At 51.7% G+C, this 27,018-nt stretch overlaps 3 protein-coding genes across 8 annotated transcripts in view; 1 reads left to right on the top strand and 2 right to left on the bottom strand.

Annotated features, from left to right (window-relative positions):
• SYN1 (synapsin I) overlaps window positions 1-14,982 on the top strand; it is a 53,707-nt gene extending 38,725 nt beyond the window's left edge. The window contains exons 6-13 of one of the 2 annotated variants that reach the window (XM_055563163.1): window positions 9,542-9,604; window positions 10,659-10,801; window positions 10,900-10,974; window positions 11,075-11,177; window positions 12,444-12,590; window positions 12,970-13,057; window positions 13,157-13,748; window positions 14,726-14,982. In XM_055563163.1, coding sequence (XP_055419138.1) covers window positions 9,542-9,604; window positions 10,659-10,801; window positions 10,900-10,974; window positions 11,075-11,177; window positions 12,444-12,590; window positions 12,970-13,057; window positions 13,157-13,748; window positions 14,726-14,753 — 1,239 coding nt within the window. In that variant the 3' untranslated portion in view covers window positions 14,754-14,982. Of the gene's footprint in view, window positions 1-9,541; window positions 9,605-10,658; window positions 10,802-10,899; window positions 10,975-11,074; window positions 11,178-12,443; window positions 12,591-12,969; window positions 13,058-13,156; window positions 13,749-14,687 lie in introns of both variants that reach the window. The other variant, XM_055563164.1, reaches the window with a different exon arrangement.
• TIMP1 (TIMP metallopeptidase inhibitor 1) overlaps window positions 1,469-27,018 on the bottom strand; it is a 76,415-nt gene continuing 50,865 nt past the window's right edge. Inside the window, exons 2-7 of one of the 2 annotated variants that reach the window (XM_055563170.1) lie at window positions 5,249-5,287; window positions 4,234-4,362; window positions 3,400-3,479; window positions 3,091-3,217; window positions 2,714-2,838; window positions 1,469-1,742 (exon numbers count right to left, since the gene is read on the bottom strand). In XM_055563170.1, the coding sequence (XP_055419145.1) occupies window positions 1,572-1,742; window positions 2,714-2,838; window positions 3,091-3,217; window positions 3,400-3,479; window positions 4,234-4,354 (624 nt within the window). In that variant the 5' untranslated portion in view covers window positions 4,355-4,362; window positions 5,249-5,287 and the 3' untranslated portion in view covers window positions 1,469-1,571. Of the gene's footprint in view, window positions 1,743-2,713; window positions 2,839-3,090; window positions 3,218-3,399; window positions 3,480-4,233; window positions 4,363-5,248; window positions 5,406-27,018 lie in introns of those variants that run through there. The other variant, XM_055563169.1, reaches the window with a different exon arrangement.
• Window positions 15,763-26,416, bottom strand: ARAF (A-Raf proto-oncogene, serine/threonine kinase). Of its 4 annotated transcripts, none has more exons than XM_055563167.1 (16): window positions 26,171-26,412; window positions 24,358-24,512; window positions 24,111-24,214; window positions 23,221-23,323; window positions 22,983-23,137; window positions 22,772-22,870; window positions 21,209-21,350; window positions 21,077-21,104; window positions 20,852-20,997; window positions 20,555-20,757; window positions 18,739-18,915; window positions 18,591-18,637; window positions 17,986-18,104; window positions 17,619-17,750; window positions 16,519-16,653; window positions 15,763-16,328 (listed from the first exon to the last, which is right to left on the bottom strand). In XM_055563167.1, the coding sequence occupies exons 2-16, from the start codon at window positions 24,451-24,453 to the stop codon at window positions 16,194-16,196; spliced, it is 1,821 nt and encodes a 606-aa protein (XP_055419142.1). In that variant the 5' UTR covers window positions 24,454-24,512; window positions 26,171-26,412; the 3' UTR covers window positions 15,763-16,193. The 4 variants fall into 4 exon arrangements, with proteins under 4 accessions (XP_055419142.1, XP_055419140.1, XP_055419141.1 ...); XM_055563165.1 differs by having other exon boundaries at window positions 21,209-21,365; window positions 26,171-26,411; XM_055563166.1 differs by lacking the exon at window positions 26,171-26,412 and adding an exon at window positions 24,603-24,624 and having other exon boundaries at window positions 21,209-21,365.

Genomic DNA, 27,018 nt, shown 5'->3' with positions numbered 1-27,018 from the left:
GTGAGTTGCCATTTCCTCCTCCAGGGGGATCTTCATGACTCAGGGATCAAACCTGGGTCTCCTGCATTGCAGGCAGATTCTTTACCACTGAGTCACTTGGGAAGCCCTTCCTTCGACAAATATCTATGTAAAGCAGATTCCAGTCAACAGGACACTTGAGTGTTCTACTGAATGTTTGCACCAATCTGAAAGCCCAGTTCCCAGGGACCTCACTTCAGTTGGATCTTTGGAGTGTAAGGAGCAGGTTCTAGGGACTGAGAAGGGCCTGGGCCAAGCTGTGTAAGCAAGAAGTCATGAGGAAAGGAGTGTTTGGAAGGTCTCTCACTCAGGTTTTTGGGAGGAAGATGAACCAGAAAGGTGAGGCTTGAGTCTAGAGGCCTAAGTTTTGGTGAATGGACAGCTGTGTAGGGGAAGGTGGAGGTGCGGGTAGGCTGATGCACCTGGTTGGTCCTGATTTTGGACCCTCGCTGCACTTCACTGCTTCAGTTGATCAAAAGAGTGAGGGGAGCAGAAATAGGGGGGATGGAGAAGGGCAGAACTTGGGGATTTTCAGATCACACCTTCTCCCCCTCCCTCCTTGTCCCCAAATGAATACTTCCAAGAAATCTCCCATAGGCCGTGGCGGGGAGTGGGGCAGGGCTGCCCTTTCTTCCAGAGTCCCTGGCTGGGTTATGTTGATGGGGGCTGGGGGCGATCTCTGGGCCTACTGGAAGTCTCCCTGTTCACTCAAGTCAGACTCACAGTACCAAACCTAAGGTTGCAACAGTGACACCCACAGGTTTGGATGGGGTAAAACGTCCTCCCTGGATGACATCAGGACAGCGCCTGAAGCGAGAGCTGTTTACAAATGATTGATAGGGCATTCGTCAATGAGCTGGTCCAGTGGAGGGATTTGTAAATAGGGGAATTTGCCAGTGAGGTTGCCATTTGGTGTGCATGCATGCGTGCTAAGTCACTTCAGTCGTGCCCAACTCCATGACCCTATGGACTGTAGCCCGCCGGGCTCCTCTGTCCATGGGATTCTCCAACAAGAATACTGCAGTGGGTTGCCATTTCCTCTTCCAGGCGATCTTCCCGACCCAGGGATTGAACCTGCATCTCTTACATCTCCTGCATTAGCAGGCAGGTTCTCTACCACTAGCGCCACCTGGGAAGCCCCCGCCATGTGGCAGCAGTAGGATAATTTCTGAACTAGAAAGCTCAATGTAGTAGGAACGACAAATTAGTCTGGTAAAATGCTTTTAAGTATTGAGTAGAGAGATAATCCAGTAAGTCATGGTTGGTAAGGCAGGTTACATGACAGCAGTGCTAATGCCAATGTACAGAATAATTATCAATACCTCAAACTGTATATAAAATATAAAAAGCATTGGACACCCCTCACTCCCTCAGCATTGGTCCCCGGGTACCCCCACCAGGTCATCAAGTGACATGGGTTTGTTCCCAGACACTACACAGGGAGACTGCCTGCTGGGTGGTAGTTCTTTATTTCATCCTCTTGAAGAAAAAAAGGTGGGAGTGGAAACAGGGGCGAACACTGTGCGGGCTTCAGCTTCTGCTGGGGGCAGGATTCAGGCCATCTGGGCCCGCAAGGACTGCCAGGTGCACAGCCCTGGCTCCCGGGGCAGGCAGGCCAGGTGGCGGCTCTGGAACCCCTTGTCAGAGCCTGTGAGCAGCTGGTCCGTCCACAAGCAGTGAGTGTCGCTCTGCAGTTTGCAGGGGATGGATGAGCAGGGAAACACCTGGAGGAGGGGAGGGAGGAACAGCTCTGAGGGCTTCTCCTCCTGCCCCTCCAGAGAACTTTGCACTCTTCAGCTGTTAACACAGAGCTGCTAGGGAGACCTGGTGTCACCGGACATGGGTACAGACTCAAAAACAGTCCCTCCCATTGTGGGGAATAGTCATTGGGCTTGGTGAGATGACAGCAATCCATGTCAAAGATCAGTTTCCTGGAATGGTGGTAGGGGAGCAGTCAGGCAGGTCACCTGGGGGGACCGTCCCATTGGACGGGGAATAGCTGGCAGTAGCAGGGAACAACTGGAAGGCAGGAAACTTAAGCCTAAGAAGGAGACATGGGGCTCAGAGACAGTCACTGGGGTCAGAGGACTTCCAGGGCCATCAGGGAGCAATCCTGGAACCCTCCGAGTGGCAGAGCAGTCACAAGGGGGAGTGAGAGGAACAGAAAGCAGGCAGATAGTCTGCTGCTGCTGCTGTGTCGCTTCAGTCGTGTTCAACTCTGTGCGACCCCATAGACGGCAGCCCACCAGGCTCCTCTGTCCCTGGGATTCTCCAGGCAAGAATACTGGAGTGGGTTGCCATTTCCTTCTCCAATGCATGAAAAGTGAAAAGTGAAAGTAAAGTTGCTCAGTCATGTCCGACTCCTAGCGACCCCATGGACTGCAGCCTACCAGGCTCCTCCGTCCATGGGATTTTCCAGGCAAGAACACTGGAGTGGGTTGCCACTGCCTTCTCCGGCAGATAGTCTAGGGAACTGCGAATCCCCAGGTATCAGACACAGGGCAAAGGAACAAGCAGAATGTCCGAGGAACAGTCTCGGATTTGAGGAAACAGCAAGAGAGAATAGGAATATCCCTAGGGTTTGGGGAGCAGCCATGGGGACAAGGAATAGCTAGAGGGAGCAAGAAACAAGCCGTGGTTTGGGGACAAGACAAAGGACTGTTCTCCAGGAGGTAGGCAGGCTCCAGGCACTCACTGTGCATTCCTCACAACCAGCAGCATAGGTCTTGGTGAATCCCCGGCGCTGAGCAGAACTCATGCTGTTCCAGGGAGCCACAAAACTGCAGGTGGTGATGTGCAGGTGCCCATTCGACAATTGTCCTGTGGTGGGGGAGGGGGGGTCAATAGGCAGCTTCTGATTGGCTGAGCCAGGGACAGAGTGGCACCAGATTGGTGTCCCAGGACCTCCGACACCCGCTGGGTAAAGCCCCAGCCTTCTGATAGGCTGAAATTAGGGCATTCCTCATTTCAACGGGGACCATTCTTTTAGAGCCTCCCTTCCCTTGCACTTGCGCAGTTGCCAGGCAGCAGCGGAGGGTTGGCGTGGCACAGGGCGATGGGGTGGAACCTCACCAGCTATGAGAAACTCCTCACTGCGGTTCTGGGACCTGTGGAAGTATCCGCAGACGCTCTCCATGGCAGGGGTGTAGATGAACCGGATGTCAGGGGCATCCCTCAAGGCACTGAACCCTTTGAACATCTGTCAGTGGATGAAGGCAAGAGTCTTGTACTGACACAGTCCTCCCACTCCACATTCTTCCCTGAAGTCAGATAGCATCCTGAGATCACAGCTAACTTTCCCGCCAAACCAGTGGCCAGAGGCTTTTATTCTGATGGGGAGGAAGATGTTAGGAACTGCTGGGGCAAGAACTGAAGGGTTACCTTAGTCATCTTGATCTCATAACGCTGGTATAAGGCAGTCTCATTGACTTCTGCGGTCCCCACGAACTTGGCCCTGATGACTGCAAAAGAAGAGGGGAAACAAAAACAAGTCAAAGGGACTACAAGGGGCCAATACAAATAATCACAATAATACTAGCAAAGCACATCCTTAAATAGGGATTGCTGGATGCCAGACAGCACCCTAGAGATTTATACATTTGTTAATTGTCTCATGTGTATGTTGAATGCCTATTCTTGGCCAAGCACTGCTTCAACCCTTTTTCCTATATTCATCCTGTGTTTGTTCACACAACAAATATTTTAGAGCATCTCCTCCGTGCCAGAGCACTGTTCTGGGTGTCAGGGACACAGCAGGGAACAAAACACAGAAATCTCTCCCTTTGTGGTGCTCACAGTCTAACTAGGAGGAGACTAAACACACGTGAAATAATTAAGTATATGGGACGTTAGAAGGTAGTAAGTGTGATAGGGAACTTCAGAGCTGGGTGAGGGGGATCAGGAGTACTAGGGGACAGGGGTTCAAGTTTTGAATAGGGTGGTCAGGGAAGGTCATCCTGAGAAGGTGACATTTAAGGCAGCCACTTATGTGGATACCTGGGGGGATGGGTATACCAGGCAGAAGCAGCAGCCAGTACAAGGGCTCTGAGGTTGGTCTGGGCCTTGAGTAATCAAGAAAGCGTGAGGATGCAGAGCAGCTAAAGCAGAGTCAGTGTGCTGAGTGGAATTGTTCTAGAGGTAGGCACCCTCGTGCACCCCGCTGACCTGAGAGGGAAACCAGAGCTGGGAGTGTGTGGGCGAGGTGGGCACACTCACCGACATCGGAGCTGCAGAAGGCCGTCTGTGGGTGGGGTGGGACGCAGGTACAGGCTCGGCTGGGGGCCGTGAGCCACAGCAGCAACAGGATGCCAGAGGCCATGGGTGCAAAGGGGGCCATGGTGCGTTCTGTGGGGGGGGGAGGGTTCAGAGGGCCCCCAGCCCAGCTGATCCACATACCTGGGCAGGCCTCCCACCCCACTCTACACCACACCCCTCCACACACACACAGTGGGGATTTTAAGGGGCTTGGGGATTTGAGAACCCAGGAGAGTTTAGGGGGATAGGGAGTCAGGAGAGTTTAGGAGTCATGGAGTTTGAGCAATTTCAACTTTGAGCACTAGGTAAGTGGGTGAGTTATGGGGCTGCAGTGTTTAGGGGGCTGGGGGAGTTGGAGAATTTCGGGGTGCCAAAGAAGTGGGAGGGTTGAGGAGTTGGGGCTGAAGAATTTGGGGTTAGGGGAGCTGAAGGAGTTTGCAGGGAGGTTGGGAGTTTGGGGGTTGTGCATATTGAGTTGTAGAGGAGGTGGGGCAGTTGAAGGAAGTTGAGGAATTTGGAGGAGCTTGGGGATTTAAGAAGTTGACAGAGTTTGAGGGCTTAAGGGGGTGGGGTGCCTGAGGAATTAGGGTGCAGAGAAAGCTTTGAGTTTAGGGAGTTGGGAATTTGGGAAGCTAGGGATTGTGGGGGCTGAGGGAGCTTCGGGGGTTTGGGTTGCTGGGGGACAAAGAGGGAATTTAGGGGACTTGGCAGCTTGGGAGACAGCTGTGGCTTTAGGGGCTCGTGGCTTTCGGGGCTCGTGGCTTTAGGGGAGCTGGGGATGGATGTCAGGGGTTCAAAGGAGTTGGGAGTGCTGGGATTGAAAGAGCGATTCCAGCCCCCCTCCCCCGCCCCCGCCCTTTTCCCCTGCTCCAGCCCAAGGTCCTGGTACCCGCCGGCCAGGCTGAGCAGCCGAGTATCAGGCAGGAAAGCTCCAGCCCAGTTCCAGGCCCTGCGGGCCGCCCAAGCCCCTGCCTACCTCTGGTGTAGCCTCTCTGGGCGCTGGGTCTGCGGCGATGGCGGCAGGGCCTGAGCTGCGGAGGATAAATATCCATGCGAGGGCGGGGTAGCAGCAGCGGTAGGAAACCACAGGCCTCCAGGCTTCCTGGATGCATTACTCATCCGCCCACCATCCGCGGAGGCCAAGGGGCGGGCCCTGGACTGCCAAAAAGGAGATGCATCCTTCTCCTCTCCCTCCCCCAGAGCCTCGCCCTGACCACCCCCTCCCCCGTCTCCACGTCAGGCACTATCCCTCCAGGCGGTCTCAGCGGAGGGTTACAGACAGGATTCCGCCCAATGCAATTCCCTAAAGTCTCCAGAATCTAACTGATCACCCACATCCCCCCAAACCCCTCATGGGTGAAGCCCAAATGGTTCCTTCCTTCAATAAACACTTTGGTGTGCAACTACTGTGGGGGGAGGCAGAGAGCAAACAAATAGAAACAGTGGAGGGAGATAGGTCAGGTGAATGGAGGACGGATACAGTGGGGAAACTGAGGCACAGGCGGTTAAATGATTTATCCAAGCTCACAGTTAATAAGTGGCAGAACTGGGATTTGAACTCAGGTCGTAGAGCCAAAGCCTGGATCTTAACCCCTCTCAGAAAAAAACAAAAACAAAAACAGGCAAACAATCAGCATTTATATAGCACCAACTCACTTCATGGAGAAGGAAATGGCAACCCACTCGGGTATTCTTGCCTGGAGAATCCCATGGACAGAGGAGCCTGGCAGGCTACAGTCCATGGGGTCGCAAAGAATCAGACACAACTGAGCAACTAACACAACTCACTTCAAGCTCATGATAAGCCTCTGAGATGGTTATTGATATTATCCCCATTTCCCAGAGGAGGCAGAGAGGAACTGAAGAACTTTCCCAGGACCACAGGGCATGGCTGGGATTTGAACCTAGGCTAACTGGTGCCAGGATCTTAACCCAGGCAGAGCACAGTCCTGGAAAGCAGGGAAGCTGCCAGTGAATGAATGAGCATTGGGGTGGGGGGAGCTGAAAGGTGGTGAAAGAGGCCAGTGAGTCAGTAGAAAACAGATCCCCTCCCATCCTGCCCTCCCTCTTCCCCACCAACCTTCCCATGCCCCTGGTGGGGGGTGGGGTGAGACAATCTGTCCACCAGCTTCCAGATGCTGCCTGGACCTTCCCTGGGTCCTGGGAAAGGGCTCTGAGGGCCAGTTAACATCCTTGGTTAGTTCAGGGAGGACAAGCCAATAATGATGATAGCAGCCTCTTCCGGAGCACTTACTATATACTGTGCCCTGAAGCCTTCGTGTAATTCTGTCGTCAGATCTCTGTTACCTCCTTGCTAATTAAGCTTGATTAACTCAGCAAGGTTAGCACAACCATCACCATCACCAATACCACCACAACAGAAACTACTGCCAGCACTAGGGAGTTCTTACTATTACTACACATCAAACACTGCTCTTAAATCTTTGTAGCTACTCTATGTCATCAGTCCCGATTACCTCCTTGTCTATTAATATTGGCTAACGACAGGGAGGCCTGGTGTGCTGCGATTCATGGGGTCGCAAAGAGTCGACACGACTGAGCGACGATCTGATCTGAACCTAGGGCGACGATCTGATCTGAACCTAGGGATGTTAAAATCAATAATAATAATAGTGCTCAACACTTTTTGAGGATGGAGACTTCCTGTGTGCCAGATACTAAAGCCAGCACAGGCTTTACCATGCCAGTGCTAAATGTTTTGTCTGAAATAGCTGTTGTGTTCCTCACAAAAATCTGTGAGTTAGAGACTGTTCCTGTTCTCATTATCCTGATGAGGAAACAGACAAAAGGGTCGAGTGATCTGCCCAGGAATGAGAGTGAAGAAATGACTCTTTGGGTTGGGGCGGAGGTGGGGGGGGGGGACTAGATAAGGGGGAAGAGACATAAACCAGGAATTTAGAGAAGCTGATTGTGAAAGTGGGGAGTGAGAGTGATGAGACGGGGGCTGAGTAAGTCAGTGGTGGGGCAAAGGGAGAAGTGAGGGCAGGGAAAGTCCTGCTGCAGCCCCTCGCTAGCGCTGCTTCTGACGCCAGCTCTCTGAGTCTGAAACCTGAGTCAGCACAGAGTTTTGCCCACTGTCTACACATGAGGGGTTGTGTGGATGCGGGTTATTGTGCAGATCTCGAAACCAGTGGGGTTTTCTGGAGGGGTAGTCCAGCTGGTATGGCCACCTGGTGAGGTGGGTGTGGGGGATGTGGGGTTCAGCTGGGTGTGCAGACACCTGACAGTCCTCCCACACACCAAGTGCTTGGGCCTGATTGTGCCCTATGTACAGATCAGGAAACTGAGGCCTGGAGGGGCTTAAGTGACCTGCTTGGGGTTAAACATGGCCTTAGGAAGAGGAGAGGCCAAGATTCAAACCTAGGGCTGGCTCAGGGATCCCAGTGTTCAGAGATCCCTACAGGCACAGCATGTGTGGGCACACACACACATACATACAGTGTTGTGTTCAGGCTCAGGTCCAGAGAAAACAAGGTTTATAAAAGGGGCCTAAAGACTTCAGGGGGGAGTGTGCATGTGCGCTTACACACAGCATCCTGTTGTGTCTCTGCTTCTGAGGGGTGTGTGTGTGGTTTTAGGTGGTGTGTGCTCCTCTGTGTGGTGTGCGGTATGTGTGTGGTGTGTGTGCGGTGTGTGGTGTGTGTGCGGTGTGTACCTGAATGTTTCGGAGAGCCCACTATGTTTGTGTTGCTTCTGGAGTTGTATCTGCCTCTGTAAAGCAGGTCTGGGTTGCGCACGGAACTAAGGGTGTGCTGTCACCCCGTAAGCTGGGTGTGCGCCTGTGTTACATCACCTGCCATTTCTGCCCGGTTTGCCTGGAACGCTATCTAAAGCATCCTGGCAACAAGGTAACAACTCGGTGCTTCTCAGCACCCCATCGTGACGCCACTCATTTGGGAAATGAGGAAGGTAGGGGGGCGGTGGAGGGAGGGTGAGGCCTGAAGGTCAATCGGTCACCCTGACCTTGCGGGCTTCCTGTGCCTGTGTCGGGAACTGAGAACCGCCACCACCCCAGCAGCCCCTCCGGGAATGCTGCTCTCTACCCTGTCGCCCGTCGACACAGCGGAGGGAGGGCACAACCCTGTGTGTGCATCCATGTGTGGTGAGGCTGGGGTCGGCTAACTCAGTTCCCTCTACCCTGCCCAGGGTCGGGGGAGACTTGAGGTATCCTCACACCTAAATGTGTGTGCGTGCACATACACACCCCAGTGTTGTTCATGTACTTAAGAGGTTGTGATGTCCCTGGTTGTGTACATGCCTGTTTGTATATATGGCAAGGCAAGTTTTATATGTATGTGTGTCCCTAGATACATTTTGTATGTGTCCAGGAGGGTGGTGTGTCTCTGTGTTGTGGGTCTCAGTGCTTCTGTGAATACCTAGAAGTGTGTGTACCTCTGGATGTAGAGGGGGTCTTTCCGTTCGGTGTGCATACGCCTAGGAATATTGTATGTGTGAGTGTTGAATATGTACCCAGTTCTGTTGTATGTGCCTGTCACACTTCTGTGTGCCTCTGAGGGTTGGGTCTCAGTGTTGCACAGGTAATCTTTGTGTTGTGTGTCCCTCTGTTACATGGCTTTGGGTGAGAGGAGGGCTGTGTGTACCTCTGTGCCCAAAAGTATGGACTGCATGTCTACAAGTGTTGAGTGTATACTGCTGGGCTGGCTGGCTGGCTGTGTGGCCAGAGAACAAGGCGTGCTCCAGAGCTTGTGTTGGCGGTGGGTCTTTCCACTGTCTGGGTCTCAGCGTGTGTGGGAACCTCTGGGTGTGGCAGTGTAGATCTGAGTTCTGAGGGTTTGTCTGTCTCTGGGTTGTGTATGTGTGTGGAGGAGATGCACATACAAGGCCTGGCTGAGGGGTCCAGTTGCTACATGCTCACCACCACACCCCTACACACGCACATGCACATACTCACTTCTCTATCATCCATCCATTCACTGTAAAAATAAACTTTCCCTTTTCCGGAAAAGTCCCCCACCCCTTACCCATGCCTCTGCCCGGGAAAGCAGAGGCGGGAAGTCTGGGACTCGGGGGTGGTGGAGGGAGGGACAGGCAGGCAGGGCTCTGGGTTGGAGTCTGAGCTCCCAAGTGCTGTGTGACCCCCAGCTGCTAGCTGGCTATCTCTGACCCACCTCTTGTGGGAAAATGGCTGAGTGTGGCTCCCACTGGATGGGCTCCCCTCACCCCTGCCCCAAGCTGTCAGCCCTCATGCCCTGACCACTGACCACACTCTGCCTTTCCACCCTACCAGCTCAGCAGCACAACGTACCCTGTGGTTGTGAAGATGGGGCACGCACACTCTGGGATGGGCAAGGTAAGTCGCCAGGTGGGGTTTGGACCTGTGTGCTTGTAAATGATGCGTATTCCTGGCGCTGTGCAGGTGTAAGTACAGGCATACCTCGTTCTATTGCACTTCCCTTTATTGCTCTTCACAGGTACTTTTTTTTTTTTTTTTTTTTTTTTTTACAAATTGAAGGTGCATGGCAACCCTGCATTGTCAGATGATGGCTAGCATCTTTTAGCAATAAAGTATTTTAAAATTAAGGTATGTACATTATTCTTTTAGATATGTATTTCACTTAACAGAATACAGTATAAATACAATTTCTATATGCACTGGAAAACCAAAAAAATTTGTGACTTGCTTTATTATGACCTGCACTTTATCGCGGTGGTCTAGAACTAAATCCACAGTATCTCCAAGAAAGTATGCCTGTAGAAGTATATTGTGTATTCAGTGAATAAAATAATTCTGTATGTGTGTCCTTTATCTATTTGTATTTTTCCACGTGCTTACATTTGTTGGCCCAGTTTTCTATCCTGCACTCAGCCAGTTTTGTGTGTCCTGTTATTTGTTAGTGTTTCCAGCCCTGTGTTTGTATGTAGGCAGGCCTCACATACTATGTCATCTTTTACATTCAAGGGTCTCGGGATCCTGTGTGCTGTCCACCCATCTGATTTTGTCTGTGTGTTCATAGAAAGCAGACTTGTAATTTTTATGTTTGTGCCAATGCTTCTGTTTATATATTGTATATACAATGGATTTTGTGTCTGGGTGCCCATATTCATATACTGTATATACACACAATTTTCTCACAGCTTTATTGAGTATAATGCACATACCATAAACTGACCCATTTAAAGTAAAAGAGTCTAAAAATCAGGTTGTATGTACTCACACCCCATGAGGTATCTGCATGCACACGTAAAAACCAGGAGGCCCAGAATGAATACATGCTTGACTGCCTTGGGGTTATCTACTGAATTTCTGTGCACTCATCTCACCTGTGTCATTTGCCCCAAGGCACCCCCACTGCCCACTACCGCCCCGTCCTAACTGGGCCCTGACTCCCACCCCACTCCCATAGGTCAAGGTGGACAACCAGCATGACTTCCAGGACATTGCGAGTGTCGTGGCACTGACCAAGACGTATGCCACCACCGAGCCCTTCATTGATGCCAAATACGATGTACGCATCCAGAAGATTGGGCAGAACTACAAGGCCTACATGTGAGTGGAAAGACCAAGGCCTGGGGAGGGGTCCCCCTGCCCTGCCTTGTGCAGCCCAGGCCCCCTGAGCCTCTCTCCTGTCTCCTTTTGTTCTCCAGGAGGACATCAGTGTCAGGAAACTGGAAGACCAACACTGGTTCTGCGATGCTTGAGCAGATTGCTATGTCTGACAGGTGGGTGGCCTGACCTTGGTGGGGGCTGATGCGGGGAAGAGTGGAAGTGTGGCTGCCCAGACCAGGTACTGACAGGCTTCCTCGCCTTGCATTTTGGCAGGTACAAGCTGTGGGTGGACACGTGCTCAGAGATTTTTGGGGGATTGGACATCTGTGCAGTGGAAGCGCTGCATGGCAAGGATGGACGAGATCACATCATTGAGGTGGGAGCACTCCAGAATTTGGTGGGGGCACAGACACACTAGCAGGTGCAGGGCAGCAACACTCTGTGAAGCATGCCAGGGCCCAGAAAGCCCTGAATGAATGGCGGTATGTAAAACTGTAAAGTGCCTTGTGAACTGGGATTTCCCTGGCAAGTGGCAAAATTCTTAGTAAATTCTAAACTGCTCTGTGAAACTTGGACATCTTTAGTGAATAGCAAAATATTTGTTCAATTACAATGTCCTCTGTGAACTGAGACACCATGGTGAATGACCAAGCACTTAGTAATCTTCAAAGTATTCTGTGAACTTGCACTTGGCTGACAGCGAAGAACTTTGTAAGCTATAAAGAACTTCAGAGAGTGGTGGCTGACACTAAAGCATTCTGCGAACTGTAAAGTACCTTAAGAAGGTACTGCTTCATGAATAGCAAAGTGCTTTTAAAATTCTAAAGCTCTCTGTAAGCAGCAGTGTCCCCAGCAAACAGTAAAGCAATTCGTAAACTAAAATACCTTGAAAATTCAGAGTGCACGGTAAATGGTAGTGCTTTATAAATGGTAAGCATCTTGTAAACAGTGGTGCCCTTTGCAAAGTACTTTCTAAAGCCTAAACACACCATATATGCAACAGTCCTTTGTCAAGGGCAAGGCGCTTTGTATGCTGTAAAGTAGCACATAAACCCCAAAGTTCTTTGTAAAGGACAAAGCACCTAGCAAACTATAAAGCAGGGATTGGCAAACTTTTTCTACCGAGGCCAGACAGTGTGTATTTTTGGCTTTGTGGGCCATATAATGTCTGTTGCAGCTCCTCAGTTCTACAAGAGCAGCCACAGACAATATGGCAAGAAAGTAAAGGGGGTTGTGTTACCATGAAACTTGGTTTATGGACACTGAAATTTAAATTTCATATAGTTTTCTCAGGACATGAAATCTTTTGGTTTTTTTCTCAACCATTAAAAAATATAAAACCCACCCTTAGTTCAGGAGGCGGTGGGGGAGGGGGGCGGACTGTACAGAAACAGGTGCTGGGCCAGATTTGGCCGGTAGGTAAGCCCTCATTTGCTCATCCCTGTTTGTATATCCTAAGCTGTAAGGTATCTCGTAAAAGACAAGCCTTCCCACACTGCATAATCAGTGCCTCTCAAACCAAAGTTTGTTTCCTGGCCAGCTGCCAGTCATGCCTCTTTCCAACTTTTCAAGCACTTTGTCATCCTTGCCCTCCCATGCACTTCCTGCTTCTCTCCTCACCGGATCCCCTCTCCTCCTCCAGGTGGTGGGCTCCTCCATGCCGCTCATCGGTGACCACCAGGATGAAGACAAGCAGCTCATCGTAGAGCTCGTGGTCAACAAGATGGCCCAGGCCCTGCCCCGGCAGCAGCAGCGGGATGCCTCCCCTGGCAGGGGCTCCCACAGCCAGGTCAGGCCCCTGGCTCTGGCCCTCAGGGGCTAGATGTGGGCAGGCCAGCCCTTGGTCATGCTGTGTCATAAAGCTGATAACCAGCAGGCTAAGAGTAACACAGGGACACACATGTGTTGCGGCAATGACCAACTTTTAAAAATTGTCCAATATTTAAAAATTTGATAAATAGTTGCTACCCTGACTTCCCTGAGTACCTCCTGACCCCTCCCCTGGGAATAAATTCCCCCCCCCCCCCACCCCACAACCTGCCATCCCTCAGCTCAGCCACAAATGCGGCAACACCCAGCATACAGGGAACCCGTGTCATTCTGATTGGCTGATGCCCCACTGGCTGGTAACTATTTTTAACCTCTCCTGCTCCACTCCTCTGCCGCAGACTCCGTCCCCAGGGGCCCTGCCCTTGGGCCGCCAGATCTCCCAGCAGCCAGCGGGGCCCCCAGCTCAGCAACGACCCCCGCCACAGGGTAAGTGAGGGGCCAGCTTCCTGGGCCCTGACTCTGCCCGGTAGCCTCCTACCTCTCACTGGCTCGCTCTCACATGTGCACTTTCTCTCTGTCCCTCAGGCGGCCCTCCACAGCCGGGCCCAGGCCCCCAACGCCAGGGACCCCCGTTGCAGCAGCGCCCGACCCCACAGGGCCAGCAGCACCTTTCGGGCCTTGGACCCCCTGCTGGCAGCCCCCTGCCCCAGCGTCTACCAAGTCCCACATCAGTGCCCCAGCAGCCTGCATCCCAGGCCACACCGCTGACCCAGGGTCAAGGCCGCCAATCCCGGCCAGTGGCTGGAGGACCTGGGGCACCTCCAGCTACCCGCCCACCCGCCTCCCCATCTCCTCAGCGCCAGGCGGGCCCCCCACAGGCTACTCGTCAGACATCGGTCTCTGGTCAGGCTCCGCCAAAGGCCTCAGGAGTTCCACCGGGTGGTCAGCAGCGCCAGGGCCCACCCCAGAAACCCCCAGGCCCTGCTGGCCCCACACGCCAGGCCAGCCAGGCGGGTCCCATGCCCCGCACTGGGCCACCCACTACACAGCAGCCGCGACCCAGTGGCCCAGGTCCTGCTGGACGTCCCACCAAGCCACAACTGGCCCAGAAACCCAGCCAGGATGTGCCACCACCTGCCACTGCTGCTGCCGGGGGACCCCCACACCCGCAGCTCAAGTAAGAGGACCCCACAGCAGCCCTCACCTTGCTGCTCACAAAATGGGCTCCTGCACGTGGAGGGCAGCCCTGGGATCCCCGGCTCCTCAGACTCCGGTCCTGCACGGGGTCCTAACAGCTCTCTCTCCGGTTCCAGTCTGAGCCAGACCCTTCCTGGTTCACAGAAGCTCCTACCCTCCATTCCAGAGAACCCCCCCTTTCAGTTCAGAATCCTCCCTGTAGGCCCTGGGAAAGCCCCCCAGCCCAGCTCCTCTTGGCCTACCCCAGGTGCCTTGCTAACCCTTCTTCAGTACTTCCCTGCCCAACTCATTCTCCTCCTACCCAACCTCCCTGCAACTGAACCCCCAAACTCCTCCCAGCCCAATCCACAATCCTCCTAAGTTACTTCACTTTCCAGTCATCCTCCTCCTTTCTCTAGAGTCTAGGCTCCCTTCTTGTCCATCCGAGTCTCCTCCCAAATCACACTATCCTCTCTGTCCATTCCAGACCTCCTCCATTACCTCAAAAGCCCTCCCTGCCCCATCCAACTGCTCCCCCCTCAGATCTTCCCCTTCCAGCCTGTCCTTGGTCCAAGCCCTACACCACCCCTCTTTCTGGACTCCTCGCCCTTGGACTAGAAACCTTCCTGCCCATCATCACCTTGTATCAAACACCTCCCAATCTGGTCTAGAATTCTGAGAAGATTCAGCCCAGAACTCTTCCCATACATCCCAGGCTTCCTCACCCTGGATCCAGATCCTCCCACCCAGCCCAGGACTCCCCCACTCCTGAGAATCCCTCAGGGTCCAGGCCTGTGCTGCTGGGTGGGAGGGTAACAGGCACAGCCCCAGGACCAGAGGGGCAGGGCTGGGGCCGGGCCTGGGGTAACGTTGTGTTTCTCTCCCCCTCCTCCCTTCCTCTTCCCCCTTCCTCCCACGCCTCCACCTTGTTTCTCTCTAGCAAATCCCAGTCTCTGACCAATGCCTTCAACCTTCCAGAGCCAGCCCCGCCCAGGCCCAGCCTTAGCCAGGATGAGGTGAAAGCTGAGACCATCCGCAGCCTGAGGAAGTCTTTCGCAAGCCTCTTCTCCGACTGACACCCTACCCTGAGAACCCCCAAATCCCTGGGCAACCCCTGTCTGGGCCTTGAATCTATCTCTCACTTTTGGAAATCTCATCCCTTGAGAAGTCCTCTCCTGGATCATCAAGATCCCTCTTCTCACTCCTCAGAATGCTCAAGTCCCTGGGGAAACCTCACTCCTGGTCCTAAATCCAATCCTCACATTTGGAATTCCCACGTCCTTTGAAAACCCCACTCTCAGTCATCTCAAGAACTACTTCTCAGTTTTAGAACCTCCAGATCCCTGAAGACCTCAACCCCTGGTGCCCTCCGAGTGCATTTTCCTTCCTGGAAGCTTCCAAACACCAGGCAATCACTCCTGGAGCCCTGAAATTCCTGGGAAACCCCACTCCTGCCCCCAGAGCTCTCCAGCGCACCTTGTTCCCCAGCAAAATTTCCCCAATCCTTAAGAAACCCCTCCCTTTGATACCCTTTCTTTGGATTTCCCATCTCTGGGGATCCACCTGTTCAACTGTCCCCACCAAGCCCCTCAAGGTTTTCCCTTCAGTCCTCCCTGCCCTCAACCCCATTCAACACACTGAGAGCTCCTCCCACTGCTAGGACCCCTCAGTTCCCCAGGGACCCCTGCCTCACTTTCCTGCCTCTGACAGCTGTCTTTAAATATGCAAACTCCACCCATCCTCCCAGCATCCTGTGCACACAGAAGGCCAGTGGTCTCCCACTTCCCCACCTTTGCCGTGATGTCTGTGTCTGTGACTGACGTGGCCTCCTCTCGTGCCCGTGCTTGGCATATGTGGTCCTCGTTCATCGTGCCGCCTGTGGTGATGCGTGCAGTGGCACTGTTTGTGTGATCCGCACCTCCCCCCAAACTCCAACCTTGCCTGGACTCACCCTCACCCCTCAGTGGCTCTGAACCCCATGAGAAGAGTCGGGAAGCAAAATAAACAAGCAAAGGCCCAGCAGAATTCTGTGCTTCTTGGTGAAGAAAGAGGGGAGTCCTTGAATGGTGGAAAGGAGACAGAGGGACCCCCAAATCCACATGGGGTGCTGGGACCCCAAAATCCAGTGGAAGGCACATCAGGCACAAATTACAGAGAGGTGCTCAGTGGAATTCTTGTCACAAATCCCAGCCATTGGAGATGGAGGAGCTCCTGAATTTAAAAGTATCCCCAAAGCCAAGAGGAAACCAAATTATGGGTTTGGTCTTCAAGGGTCCCCCAGTTCCAGAGGAACTGGAAAAGTACATGGGCACCCCCTCATCTCCCAGGGCAGGGATGGGGGATCCTGAGGCAGTATCAGGGCAGAGACAGAACATTGATTGGTTGGTGGGAAGGGCTCCTTGGCGTGGGAGGCTGAGATGGGCTCCCTGGTGGCTGGGGGTGGGGCCTAAGGCGCAAGGCGGGCTGCGCTGAGTAGGCAGGCAGGCAACTCATCAGCCTGGGTACGGTGCAAGGAGGGTTCGGAGGCACTCCGCTCAATCTTGGGGAGTGACCGCTGCAGCAGCTCAATCGTGGCCAGGATCTGGGGGCAGGGGCAGGTGAGGAGGGGGTGTCCAGAGCCACGTGGGCATCCAAACACCCCCAAACCCCAGTCTAAAGGGGAAACACACACTCACACACATTGTACACTTCGGAGCCTTGAACACACACAGTTCACATTCGCTCCTCAGAGGCTCCCTCCCCAGGGTGTCCAGCCCTCCTCCTCAGCCCACCTGGGGAAAAAGGGGCCGCTCCTCCCGCTGGAACTTCAGGCAGTCAGACAGCAGGCGCCTCATGGCCTTGGGGCAATTGCTGGAGATTTTGCTGAGGTCCGGGGACAGATAGCCACGGCCCACCATAAAGATAATCTGGGAGAGGGGACAGGAATGGGGTGATCTGGGCTGGGAAGCCCAGGGAATTCTGGGTCTTGAGGGACCTCAGGGACTCCTTTTGGGAGAACTGGGGTATTCTGGATATTGGGGCCCAGAGGACTGTGGGTATCTGGTGGATCTAGAGATTCTGGGTCCCTGAGGACTTGGAAGGATTCTCTGCTTAATAGAACAGAAGGATTTAAGCTTGGGGGGATCAAAGATGGTTAAGTATCTGGGGCCCAAAGGATTATGGGCCCACAGGTTTCTAGGGGGCTTAGGGGCCTGGAAAGAACTGAGCCTGGGGGAAATGTGAAGTTCTGAGTCTGCAGGGAGTTAAAGGCTGGTAGTCCTCAGGAACCTGTATTTCTGTAGTGGTCCAGGGCTGAGAGGACTATGGGTCCAAGTGGCCTGTAGGACAGTGAGTGCTCAAGACCCAAAGACTATTGGTACCTGGAGCCTAGAGGATCTTGGGTTTCTGAGGGCCTGGGAGATTCTAGTCTTTGAACCTGGAGAAATATGAGAGTCTGGGGCCTTGAGTATTGTGGATTCAAGGGCCCTAGAGCTTGACAGATACCCAAGGCCTCAGTGGTTGTGGGTATCTGTGGGGATTCCAGAAGCACAAAGGGATTGTTTCTGGGAGAAATGGGATTCTGGGCTTTGAGGAGTTTGAGTACACAGGTCAGAGGACTGTATGTGTCTAGGGGGACTTTTGGGGACTTGGGGGATTCTGGGTATAGGGGACTCAGGAGATTCTGGACTTTGAGGACCCAGAGAAGTGGATATGAGTGAAGGAAATAATTCTGGGTACAGAAGACCCAGAAGAGTCTGGGAGTCCTCAGCTCTGAAAATTTGGGGGTTTTGGGGGCAGAGTGGTGTTGGTGGTCTGTGCAAAGGAGATCTGAGGTTTGGAGACTAAGGGGATCCCTTGGCCTGGGATAAGGCAGGTAAGGTATGGGGCTCACCTGGTCTCGGCTGCCAATGTGGCTGTAAGGCAGTGAGCCGGTCATGAGCTCATAGAGCACAACCCCATAGGCGTAGACATCTGACTGGAAGCTGTAGGGGTTCGGGTCCTGCATACGGATCACCTCAGCTGCCTTCAGCAGACCAGACCGGGCAGGAGGAATGTGCAGGTCAGCAAGTGACTGACCTGCAGGCCCAGATCCCACCAGCCACACTGAGTATAACTCAGAGCCGCCCCCACGAGGTAAAGCATGAGTGGTCCAGACACCCACACCTGGTGCAGGAAACCCTGGCCCCACTCCACCTTCCACATCTTAGCCCAGCAGCCCATGTCCCTATACACCCCCAGTCCAGCCTGGTCCAACTCACCATCCATAGCACAGAGCCCGAGGGTTGCTCCAAGGGCTGGGCCCCACTCCACCGCGTCTTTACTGTAGCCAGGCCGAAGTCCCCGATCTTCACCGTGAGCCCCTCATGCAGGAAGATGTCCACCGGGGTTAAGGGCCACTACAGGGTCTCCCAATAGCCATGCTTCTTTCCCTGACTAGGAGGCTCTCATCGACGCCTCCACACCAGTCATTGCCTCTAATCCTAACCGGAAGCCCCCCAGTGTCACACAAACTAGCTACAATCTTGACTTGGAGGGGAGCTCTAATTAATACTCCCTATACTTGGCTCCCCTGCGACTCCTGACTAGGAAGCTCCTCTCATGGCACCCACACTCACCATGCCTGTGACACTGACCAGGAACTCCCATAATGCCTTCCACCACTGTCACTCCTCAGACCCTGACCAGAGTCCCAAAGAATATCACCTGAACCAGCCACAACTCTGGCACCTGGCAAAGGAAAATGCAACAGGTGCCCCTCCATGTTTGCCCCCCAGAAGGGCCCCCCACAAAACCCATCCCTCTAAGTCCTCATCCTGTTTGGTGCCGTCTGCCCCAGCCCAGCCCCAGAGGGACAGGTAGATACTGTTAGACTTGAGATCTCGGTGGATGATGTTCTTGGCATGGAGGTAGCTGTAGGGGTACAAGCAGGTGTCAGACTGTCTGGGGGCTACCTCATCTCCCTACCCCCAGCCCCCTAGCCCCTTCCCTAGTCCCTGAGCCAGAACACTCACTCCATGCCCTGAGCAGTCTGGCGGGCCACATCAATGAGCTGGACCATGTCGAAGCGTGTGTCAGCCACATGCAGGTGGTGGTAGAGACTGGAGCCCTCACACCACTGTGTGATGATGGCAAATCCTGGCCGGGTCATGAAGCCCATGAACAGCAAGATGTTGACGTGACGTGTCTTCCTGCAGGTGGGGCAGGCGGTATCAGGGCAGGGAGGGCAAACAGCAACTTTCTGAGCCTTTGGAAGGGCGCTATTCACTGCTGCCTTCTGCCATCATTTCCACCCTGTCTTTTAGGAGGCTCAGGACCAGACTATGGCCAGATTCAGTGAATTTCTGAGATATGTTTACTGGGCTGAGCATTTATATCCTGAACTTCCTCATCCAAATCTCCCAACAAAAGCAGGAGGGAGGGATAACCCTTCACTCCCTACTGACCAGGAGCACCTTAATCATCAAACTTGCCACACCTCTAACCATGACCATGACCTGAGCCTGTGACCATTTGAGATAAGATGAAAAAGTGGAATGCCAACCTTCATCAGCGATAAATCAACATAACATTGATAACTGCTGAGTAAAAACATCAGTGATGTGTGACTATGTCCTGTTAACCATGATAGGCTTAGAGGTAAAGAGTTTGGGGTTTGGACTAAAATTATGTTCTAATCCGGGCTTCCTCAGGTACTCACTGTGCAATCTCAGGGAGGACACTTAAGCTCTCTGTGCCTCATTTTCCTTAACGGAAAAACTGTGATTATTCTGAGATACCTGGCACGGGCGTTGGGAGGACTACATAATAACCTGTAAGGTGCTCTGAATGGCCAAACACAAGCAAGCACCCTAAAAACACCACTGTCTGTGCTGTTATCGCTACTGGGTACCTGGATCTACCTTAGAGAAACTCTGTCATGTACGAACAGCCACCCTCATTTAGAAGAAAACTTTCATTCCTTATAGAAGGATTACTATAGTTACAATGGTAACATACATGCAAAGAACATCAATGATGGTCCACAGTTTTGCACACATCAGAGTGGATAACAGCACATGAGTTCTTCATAGCAGTTAGGTTATGGTTTCAGTACAAACACAATGCAAATTCACAGCCTGTTCAAATCACTGCCATTTGACAGAAAGGAGCAGAGACTGAAAACATCAACTCTGCAACATAATTGTGTCCACTTGTCAAGAGGGGAAAGCCCACACCAGCAACCCCAAGAGTGGTAGTAACTAGGGTGACAAAAGGGAGTACCAGGGCTTCTCGGTGTGAATGAATTAATATAGTAGGAATGATATATTAAGTAGAGCAATCACAATCATTGACCAAACAATGATTAAATTATGCTTCTTATCATAGTTTTAATACTGTTCTTTAAAGAATAGTATTATTATAATTAATAACAAGAATATAACACAGCAAACACATACTAATGGTGCAGAACAAGCAGAGGAGAAGGAAGGCTGCCAGGCTGCTGGGCGATGCAGTTAACTAACATTATGCTATTGATGTCAGTACATACAATAACACTGCAGTGATACTCATTTCACAAGAGGCAAGCAAAAAGAGTCACATTTTGGAGGCAGGGCCATTCATTAATATCAGTATTTACACAAACAGCCTCATCAGAGGTCCTTTAAACATACCCGTTTCCCAGAGGGGAAAGGCACTTCTCTGATAAAGAAACAACTTCTATTATGGTTATAACCCAACATAAATATGGGGGATGTGAGGAAGCACCCCCAGCAGGGCCTTTCCCCAGAGAGGCACGGAGGCCATGCCTGCCGCCCCCGCCCCATCCACACACACGAGCAATCTCACCTGAGCACCTGCATCTCGTTCTTGAAGGCCTGGGCCTGCTCAGCTGTGGGTTGGGCCACCTTGAGCACCTTCACGGCCACATCGCCATGCCACCGCCCGCGAAACACGGTGCCAAACGAGCCCGTCCCGATCCTCTTCAGCAACTGCACCTCACTGGGTGGCACCTCCCAGTAATAGCCCGAGTCCCGGTACCCCAAATTCTTCTGTGGGCCACATGGGCGGCATCTCAGGGGCCTGCCCACACCCCTCATCACTCAGCCTGTGGTGCCCCCACCAAAGGTGTCCCCTGGAGCTCACCACTTTCTTCTTGTCATCAGCCAATGACTTCCGTTCCCGCTGCTCTGATGGGGACTTGGAATGTGGGGACTTCCTTCCCGAGGACACGCTGGCTGGGCTGGGGCTCCCCCGGGGGGCTCCATCGCCACCACCTCTATTCCCAGCAGCTGCAGTTACAGAGAGGATGTGAGTGGAGCTGGGTGGGGTGGGGTTGGGGGCTCAGGGCACAGGCAGTGGGGGGCTCACCATCAGTGTTGAAATTCTGGCCAGTAAGCTGGAAGAAGAGGGCTGGGAGTCAGAGAGAGGACATGGAGGACAACAGGAATGGCCCTCCCCTCTGCCTCGTGCTCCCTGGTGACCGCCTGCCTCAACACCAACCTGGATGAGGCCGGAGTCCATGGGGGCTGTGGTGCTGACCATGTGGACATTGGGGGTGGATGTGGAACGGATGCGCTGGAGGGGGGTGTTGGCCTGGGCAGGGAAGGAGAAGTGCTCGGGGTCGCGGTGCTGGGTGCAGGAGCTGGCAGGGGAAAGGCTGTGAAATCACTGTTGAGTGAATGAGAGAACCAGTAGAATGCCCCCCCAACCCACTGCCCCTTCCTAGGTATGTGTTTAGCTCACACAGAGTAAATGTCCACTGTCATTACTATTATGCATTTGTTTAAGAAACACTGACTAACTGCCAGCTGTGTTCCAGATACTGTTCTAGACAGTGGAAATAAAACTGTGGACAAAACAAATAAAGGTTCTACACACATGCTGATTTGAACTGTACTAAAATTTTTAAATTAAAAAAAAAAAGAAATGAAAAACAAAGGTTCTCGCCCTCATGGGACTAACTGCAGTAGGGAGAGAGACAAATAAAAAACAAATAATATTTCATATATTCAATGGTAGAAGCAATAAAGCAAAAAATAAAGCAACATAAGAAGACAAGAAGTGTCCCTGATCATGTCAGGAAAGGCTTCTCTGAGCAAGCGACATTTGAGCAAAGACTTAAAGGAAGGACAGCAAGCCACACAGTTAGTAGGGGAGGAGCAATATGTAATATTGTATAACTATATGCAGTACTCAAATATATTATGCATTATGTAATATACAATGTTATCTATATTAAAATGGCAATACTTTACATGAACATATAATAATGTTAATGTTACATACATACATGTGTTATATATGATATATATTAAATATATTATAATGTTATAAAAATATTTCTTAATGTTTCCTTCACTATCCTGAAATGCAATTCATAGGTAATCAATTCACATGTGCCCATAATTAAAAATAACATAATGCCCTAACTTTACTATTTTATATATTACATAAAAATGTTTAATATTCTACATTATATGAAAATATTATCAACATAACACATAATACAATAGCATAAATATTGACATCATAAAATACATATACATATAAAATGCATATCATATAAACATGATATATTAGTGATAGTATATTTAAATATTGAAATATATTATAGTATTATTATACTTAAAGGAGAAGTAAAAGTGAATTTATGAGAAAAATAATATGTATTCCAAAGTAGAAAGGCTTGAGCATGGTTATACTGGAAGTATTAACAAAGTAGTTAGATGATATATACATAGATATATATTATAATTAATAAGAAGAACTTATCCTGTGCTAGATCATGTTCTAAGCATTGGACCCACCTTAATTTATTTAATCCACACTAGAACCCTATGTGGTAAAAGTATCATTATCCTTTCCTTACAAATAAGAAAACTAAGGTCCAGAGAGACTAGGGAACTTGCCTGAGGCCCCACAGCTCCATGCCCTTACTTACACTTGTAGGTGCTCACTAAATGTTCATTGAGTAGACAAAAGAATTAAGTATGGCTTGATCTCTACCGAGGCCTCCAGATCTTTTTCTTCTGACAGTAGCCCTTCAGCTAAGGCATCCCCTACCTGGGACTCTGAGGGGTGAGCGGCTCATTCAGGGGGCGGTTTGAGGGAACCTCGTGCTGTCTGGAGCTTCCGGACAAATCCTGGACACTGTGGTAGAACCTTGAGGGCATTTGGGGTATAAAGCAAGGGAACATGGGTCAGCTGTCTGTAAAAGCCTGGTGGCTGGGCCTCTGTCCTCCCCATCTCCCCACCCACCCCAGGCCAGGCTCACTGTCGGCGGTTGGTACTCATGTCGACACAGACTGTGGGGACCTTGGAGGAACAATGTTGGTGGAACTTGTATCCACAGGTTTGGCAGCGGAAGCCATGGAACAGAAACTTAAGGCAGAAGTCACAAAAGGCCAGGCTGAAGAACGTCTTCCGTACCTGTTGCCACAGAGTAGAGAAGGTTGAAGCCTGGTCACGGACTCTCCCACCATGCCCACGGTCTGACCCCACTCTCCACTCACAAAATTGTGCATGGTCAGGGGGACATCTTCGAGGACCTCCACAATGAGCTCCTCGCCATCCAGGGGAGCAATGGCTGTGTCCCAGGCGGTGACTGTCTTTCGCCTGCAGAAGGCATGGAAGGGAGTGAGTGGGAAGGTGGCCAGGGGCCACAAGGAGGAAGGGAACCCACCAAAAGTCCTTCCAAGCCTGCTATCCATGGAAGAATAGATGACATGTTGCATTTTTAGTATGGCAACTCTAGGAACCAGTACTATCCTTACCCCTATTTATGTATGGGAAACTGAGGCAAAGAGGGATGAAATGACTTGCCCAGAGCCACAAGGGACTGTGAGTGGAAGGGCAGTGTGAAGAGTCCATGTTCTTAGCTACAAGAGGAGGAGGAAATGAGACAGTGAAGAAACAACTAAATCCCAGAGGTGCTAAGCAAGCCCCTGACAAAGCAGCTGGTAAGGCAGTGAAATAACAAATAAAAAGCAATGCGTGAAAAAAAAAAAAAAAGCAATGTGTGAACTGAATACAAAAGTTAAGGAACTCTAAAATACAGGAATAACTGGAAGGTCAGCAAGGCCCACACAGCAGACAGAGAATGAGGAGACAGAGGAAGGAGGGAGTTGACAAGTTGATAAAACAGTGAAAGAATGAAACAGATGAATTCCGGGAGGAGACGACGGAGCATGGTAAGGACTCACGATCTAAGAAGAAAATGAATCACTGACCTTACAGGCCAATGAACTAATGAAGCAATAAGACAAAAGCTGGATGGACTTATGGATTCACTAAATGAAGGGAAGACTAACAGAGACTGCACAGCAGAGTGGAGGAGTCGGATGACTCTGATAAGGGGGTAGAAGGCTGGGCACCCAGTTGAGGGTGGGAGAGCCACACTTACCCCTTGATGAGCCGGTAAACCACACAGCAATCTTGATTGAGACCCCGCACCTTGAGGGCCTTGTCTAGAGAGTCATAGACACTCATGCCATCCCGGACAGTCACCTGTGTGTGTGTGCACACATGTAAGGAGTCAGCACCCCGAGGGGTCCCCAGTGGACTCTCCCAGCCCTTGTCACATTTCTTATCCCAGATTTACAACAAGATCCATGCCCACCCCCGGCCAGTTTTGCTCCCATCAGACTCACCACCGTGCGCTGCTTGTTGGGCAGGTACACTTTGACGGTGCCCACTGACCGGGAGGGCTCGGCCCCGTTAGCAGGGGGGCCCCGTGGTGGCTCCATGGAGCCTAGGACTTTGTCAAGATGGGCTAAGGTGGGGCTGGGTAGGTGCCATGGGGCTCCTAAAAGACAGAGGAAGAATTCAGAGGTCCTATAATGATAGTATGGAAGCAAAGTAGCAGAGGACAAAAAATTCAATCTTATTTCCACACCGCTCAAAGGATCCAGTTCCTCCTCTGCTCAGCCCCTCCAGTTGTTTGTCTCATGCTTAAGTGCCAAGGTCTCAGATTCACTGCACAGGGCGGGGTGGGGAGGGGTGGGGGTAGGACATAGTGAGAGGCAGCACACACTGTCCCGCAGGGCATAGGAGTACATAAGTCTCTGTGCTGGGGACTAATGGGGAAGTCAGCACGCACTACACTGGGGTGTGTCAAGTACATAATGGACATGAACAGGCTGTCCTGGCTTTTGAATGGAGAAGGGGGTTACCAGATACTGCGGTGTGGGAGGAGTCAGACAGGGTGATGGGGAACTAACCGAGGATCATCAGACACTGCCCTTAGCTTGGGGAAAATGGGAATTGCACCAAACAGTATTTGTAAGGACATTGTGGGCATCCCAAAGCCCTGGACTGTAATGACAGTAGGTTCACGGGTACTGTGCTAGGTGCCTAATGGGAGTCACCAGACTGTGATAGGGAGTTCATAAAGGCTCAAAGACACTATGCTGAGGGGAGAGGTAATAGTCATCACTAGAGACTGTAAGGAGTCTGTAAGGAGTCCCCTGGACTGCAAGGAGATCCAACCAGTCCATCCCAAAGGAGATCAGTCCTGAGTGTCCATTGGAAGGACTGATGTTGAAGCTGAAACTCCAATGCTTTGGCCACCTGATGCGAAGAGCTGACTCATTTGAAAAGACCCTGATGCTGGGAAAGATTTAAGGCAGATGGAGAAGGGGACGACAGAGGATGAGATGGTTGGATGGCATCACCGACTCAATGGACATGAGTTTGGGTAAACTCCAGAGTTGGTGATGGGAGGCCTGGCATGCTGCAGTCCATAGGGTCGCAAAGAGTCGGACATGACTGAGCGACTGAACTGAACTGAGAGACTGTAATGGGAGGAAGAGTGGATAACAGGTATCACCAGACATTGTAATGGGGGAAATGAGGGTTATGGAGCATCACCAGATGTGGCTGAGGTGAGATAAGCAGGGGTAAAGCGTAGATGAGGCAGAGGGCGCTCCAAAATTCTCCTTGACAGCTAATGAAAGGGTCGCAGACATATTACTAGTGATAATGGATGTAGGCTGGAGAGGGTTAAAGGGGAGGAATGTGAGAATCCTCAAACATTCTCCTATTGGGTTAGACATTGATCCAGAATAAGGAAAGCGAGGAATGAGCCGTGTCTTCACGCATTCCCCGTTGTTGGTAAGGAATGGGCATCAGATACCTTAAAGAGATTAAGAAGAACTCCACAAGACAGATACCACAACCCAAGCCACATTCGGCCCGGCTCCGCCCACCGAGGGCCTTCCAGCTTTGCGCAAGCGCGCTGCCACACGCGACGGGCGAAACCATCCCCCGCAGCCTTGCACCCATTCCAATCCGCCCCCCCGCCGTCGACAATGGTTTCGCCCCGGGTCAAACCACTCCTCCGGTTCCGGGTGGGGGGCGTCAGGGCTCAGGCGCAGTCATCCTGGAGCTGAGCTTTCGTTCCCGGCTCCCTACCCGTGCCCAACAGTAGCTCCAGAAACCTAACCCTACCGGGTCCGCCCTCACCTGTCACGCCGCTACAGCCGCCGCCGCCTCCATCTTGGGCCTGTCTTCTTGTTTCCTTACAGAGTCCGCCTCCACCGCCCCTCGGACTTTGGTCATTGGCTTCGGAGGATTCAGTCCTCCATCCTTATTGGATTAGGTACACGCCTGTCAAGGCAGGGCCGGCGGAATGTGGGTCGTGTTCCGGATTAGGAGAGGCTGCCTGAAACGTCAGGGTCTAGGGCAAATTCGCTCGTCCGGATTCGCGCAGGCGCAGTCGGGAAAAGACCTGCGTGCCAAGGGTTTTAACCCCAATCTTGCCACAATGGAATAAGGCAGGGCTTTTATTTTTTTGGTCACTTGGGGCTGACTTTAGGGGTTCCCGAAAATGGGTGGGAGATCCTTAAGCGCTCTTTTTGCTCCAGTGACCCAGTGCCCTAAGTACCATTCCTGGGTCTCAGTTTTACCGTCTTTGAAATGGGTTGGAATCACACCAAACATCTGCAACGTTTTCAGAGAGACTGTAGTCCAATTGAAAGACTGTAGTAATAGCTTTTGATAACAGCGAGTCTCTAGTGTAGCCGGGGCTGGAGGTCTTACCCTAGCAGTGGCGGAGGCTTCCTTCCTTTAGGAATGGAGTTGATAACGGGTTTTGAAAGACTAATCCTAGACGTGCAGGGGAATTGTGGACCTGGAATGGTGCATAACGCTGGGAAGCATGTGGAGGTATTGTAGGGTAAACACAAAGTTTTTAAAAGTAAAATAGTCTCTGGTGTCACAAATGAGACTTTCCATCTTCCCTTTTCTTGGTGTAGTTCCCTTAGAAAACTTTCAATTGTAATTTTTTCTCCCTCCCTTCAACATGTATGTAA

Source organism: Bubalus kerabau, chromosome X (assembly GCF_029407905.1).
Source record: "Bubalus kerabau isolate K-KA32 ecotype Philippines breed swamp buffalo chromosome X, PCC_UOA_SB_1v2, whole genome shotgun sequence".
Lineage (NCBI taxonomy): Eukaryota > Metazoa > Chordata > Mammalia > Artiodactyla > Bovidae > Bubalus > Bubalus kerabau.
This window is presented reverse-complemented; position numbering and strand designations above follow the sequence as displayed.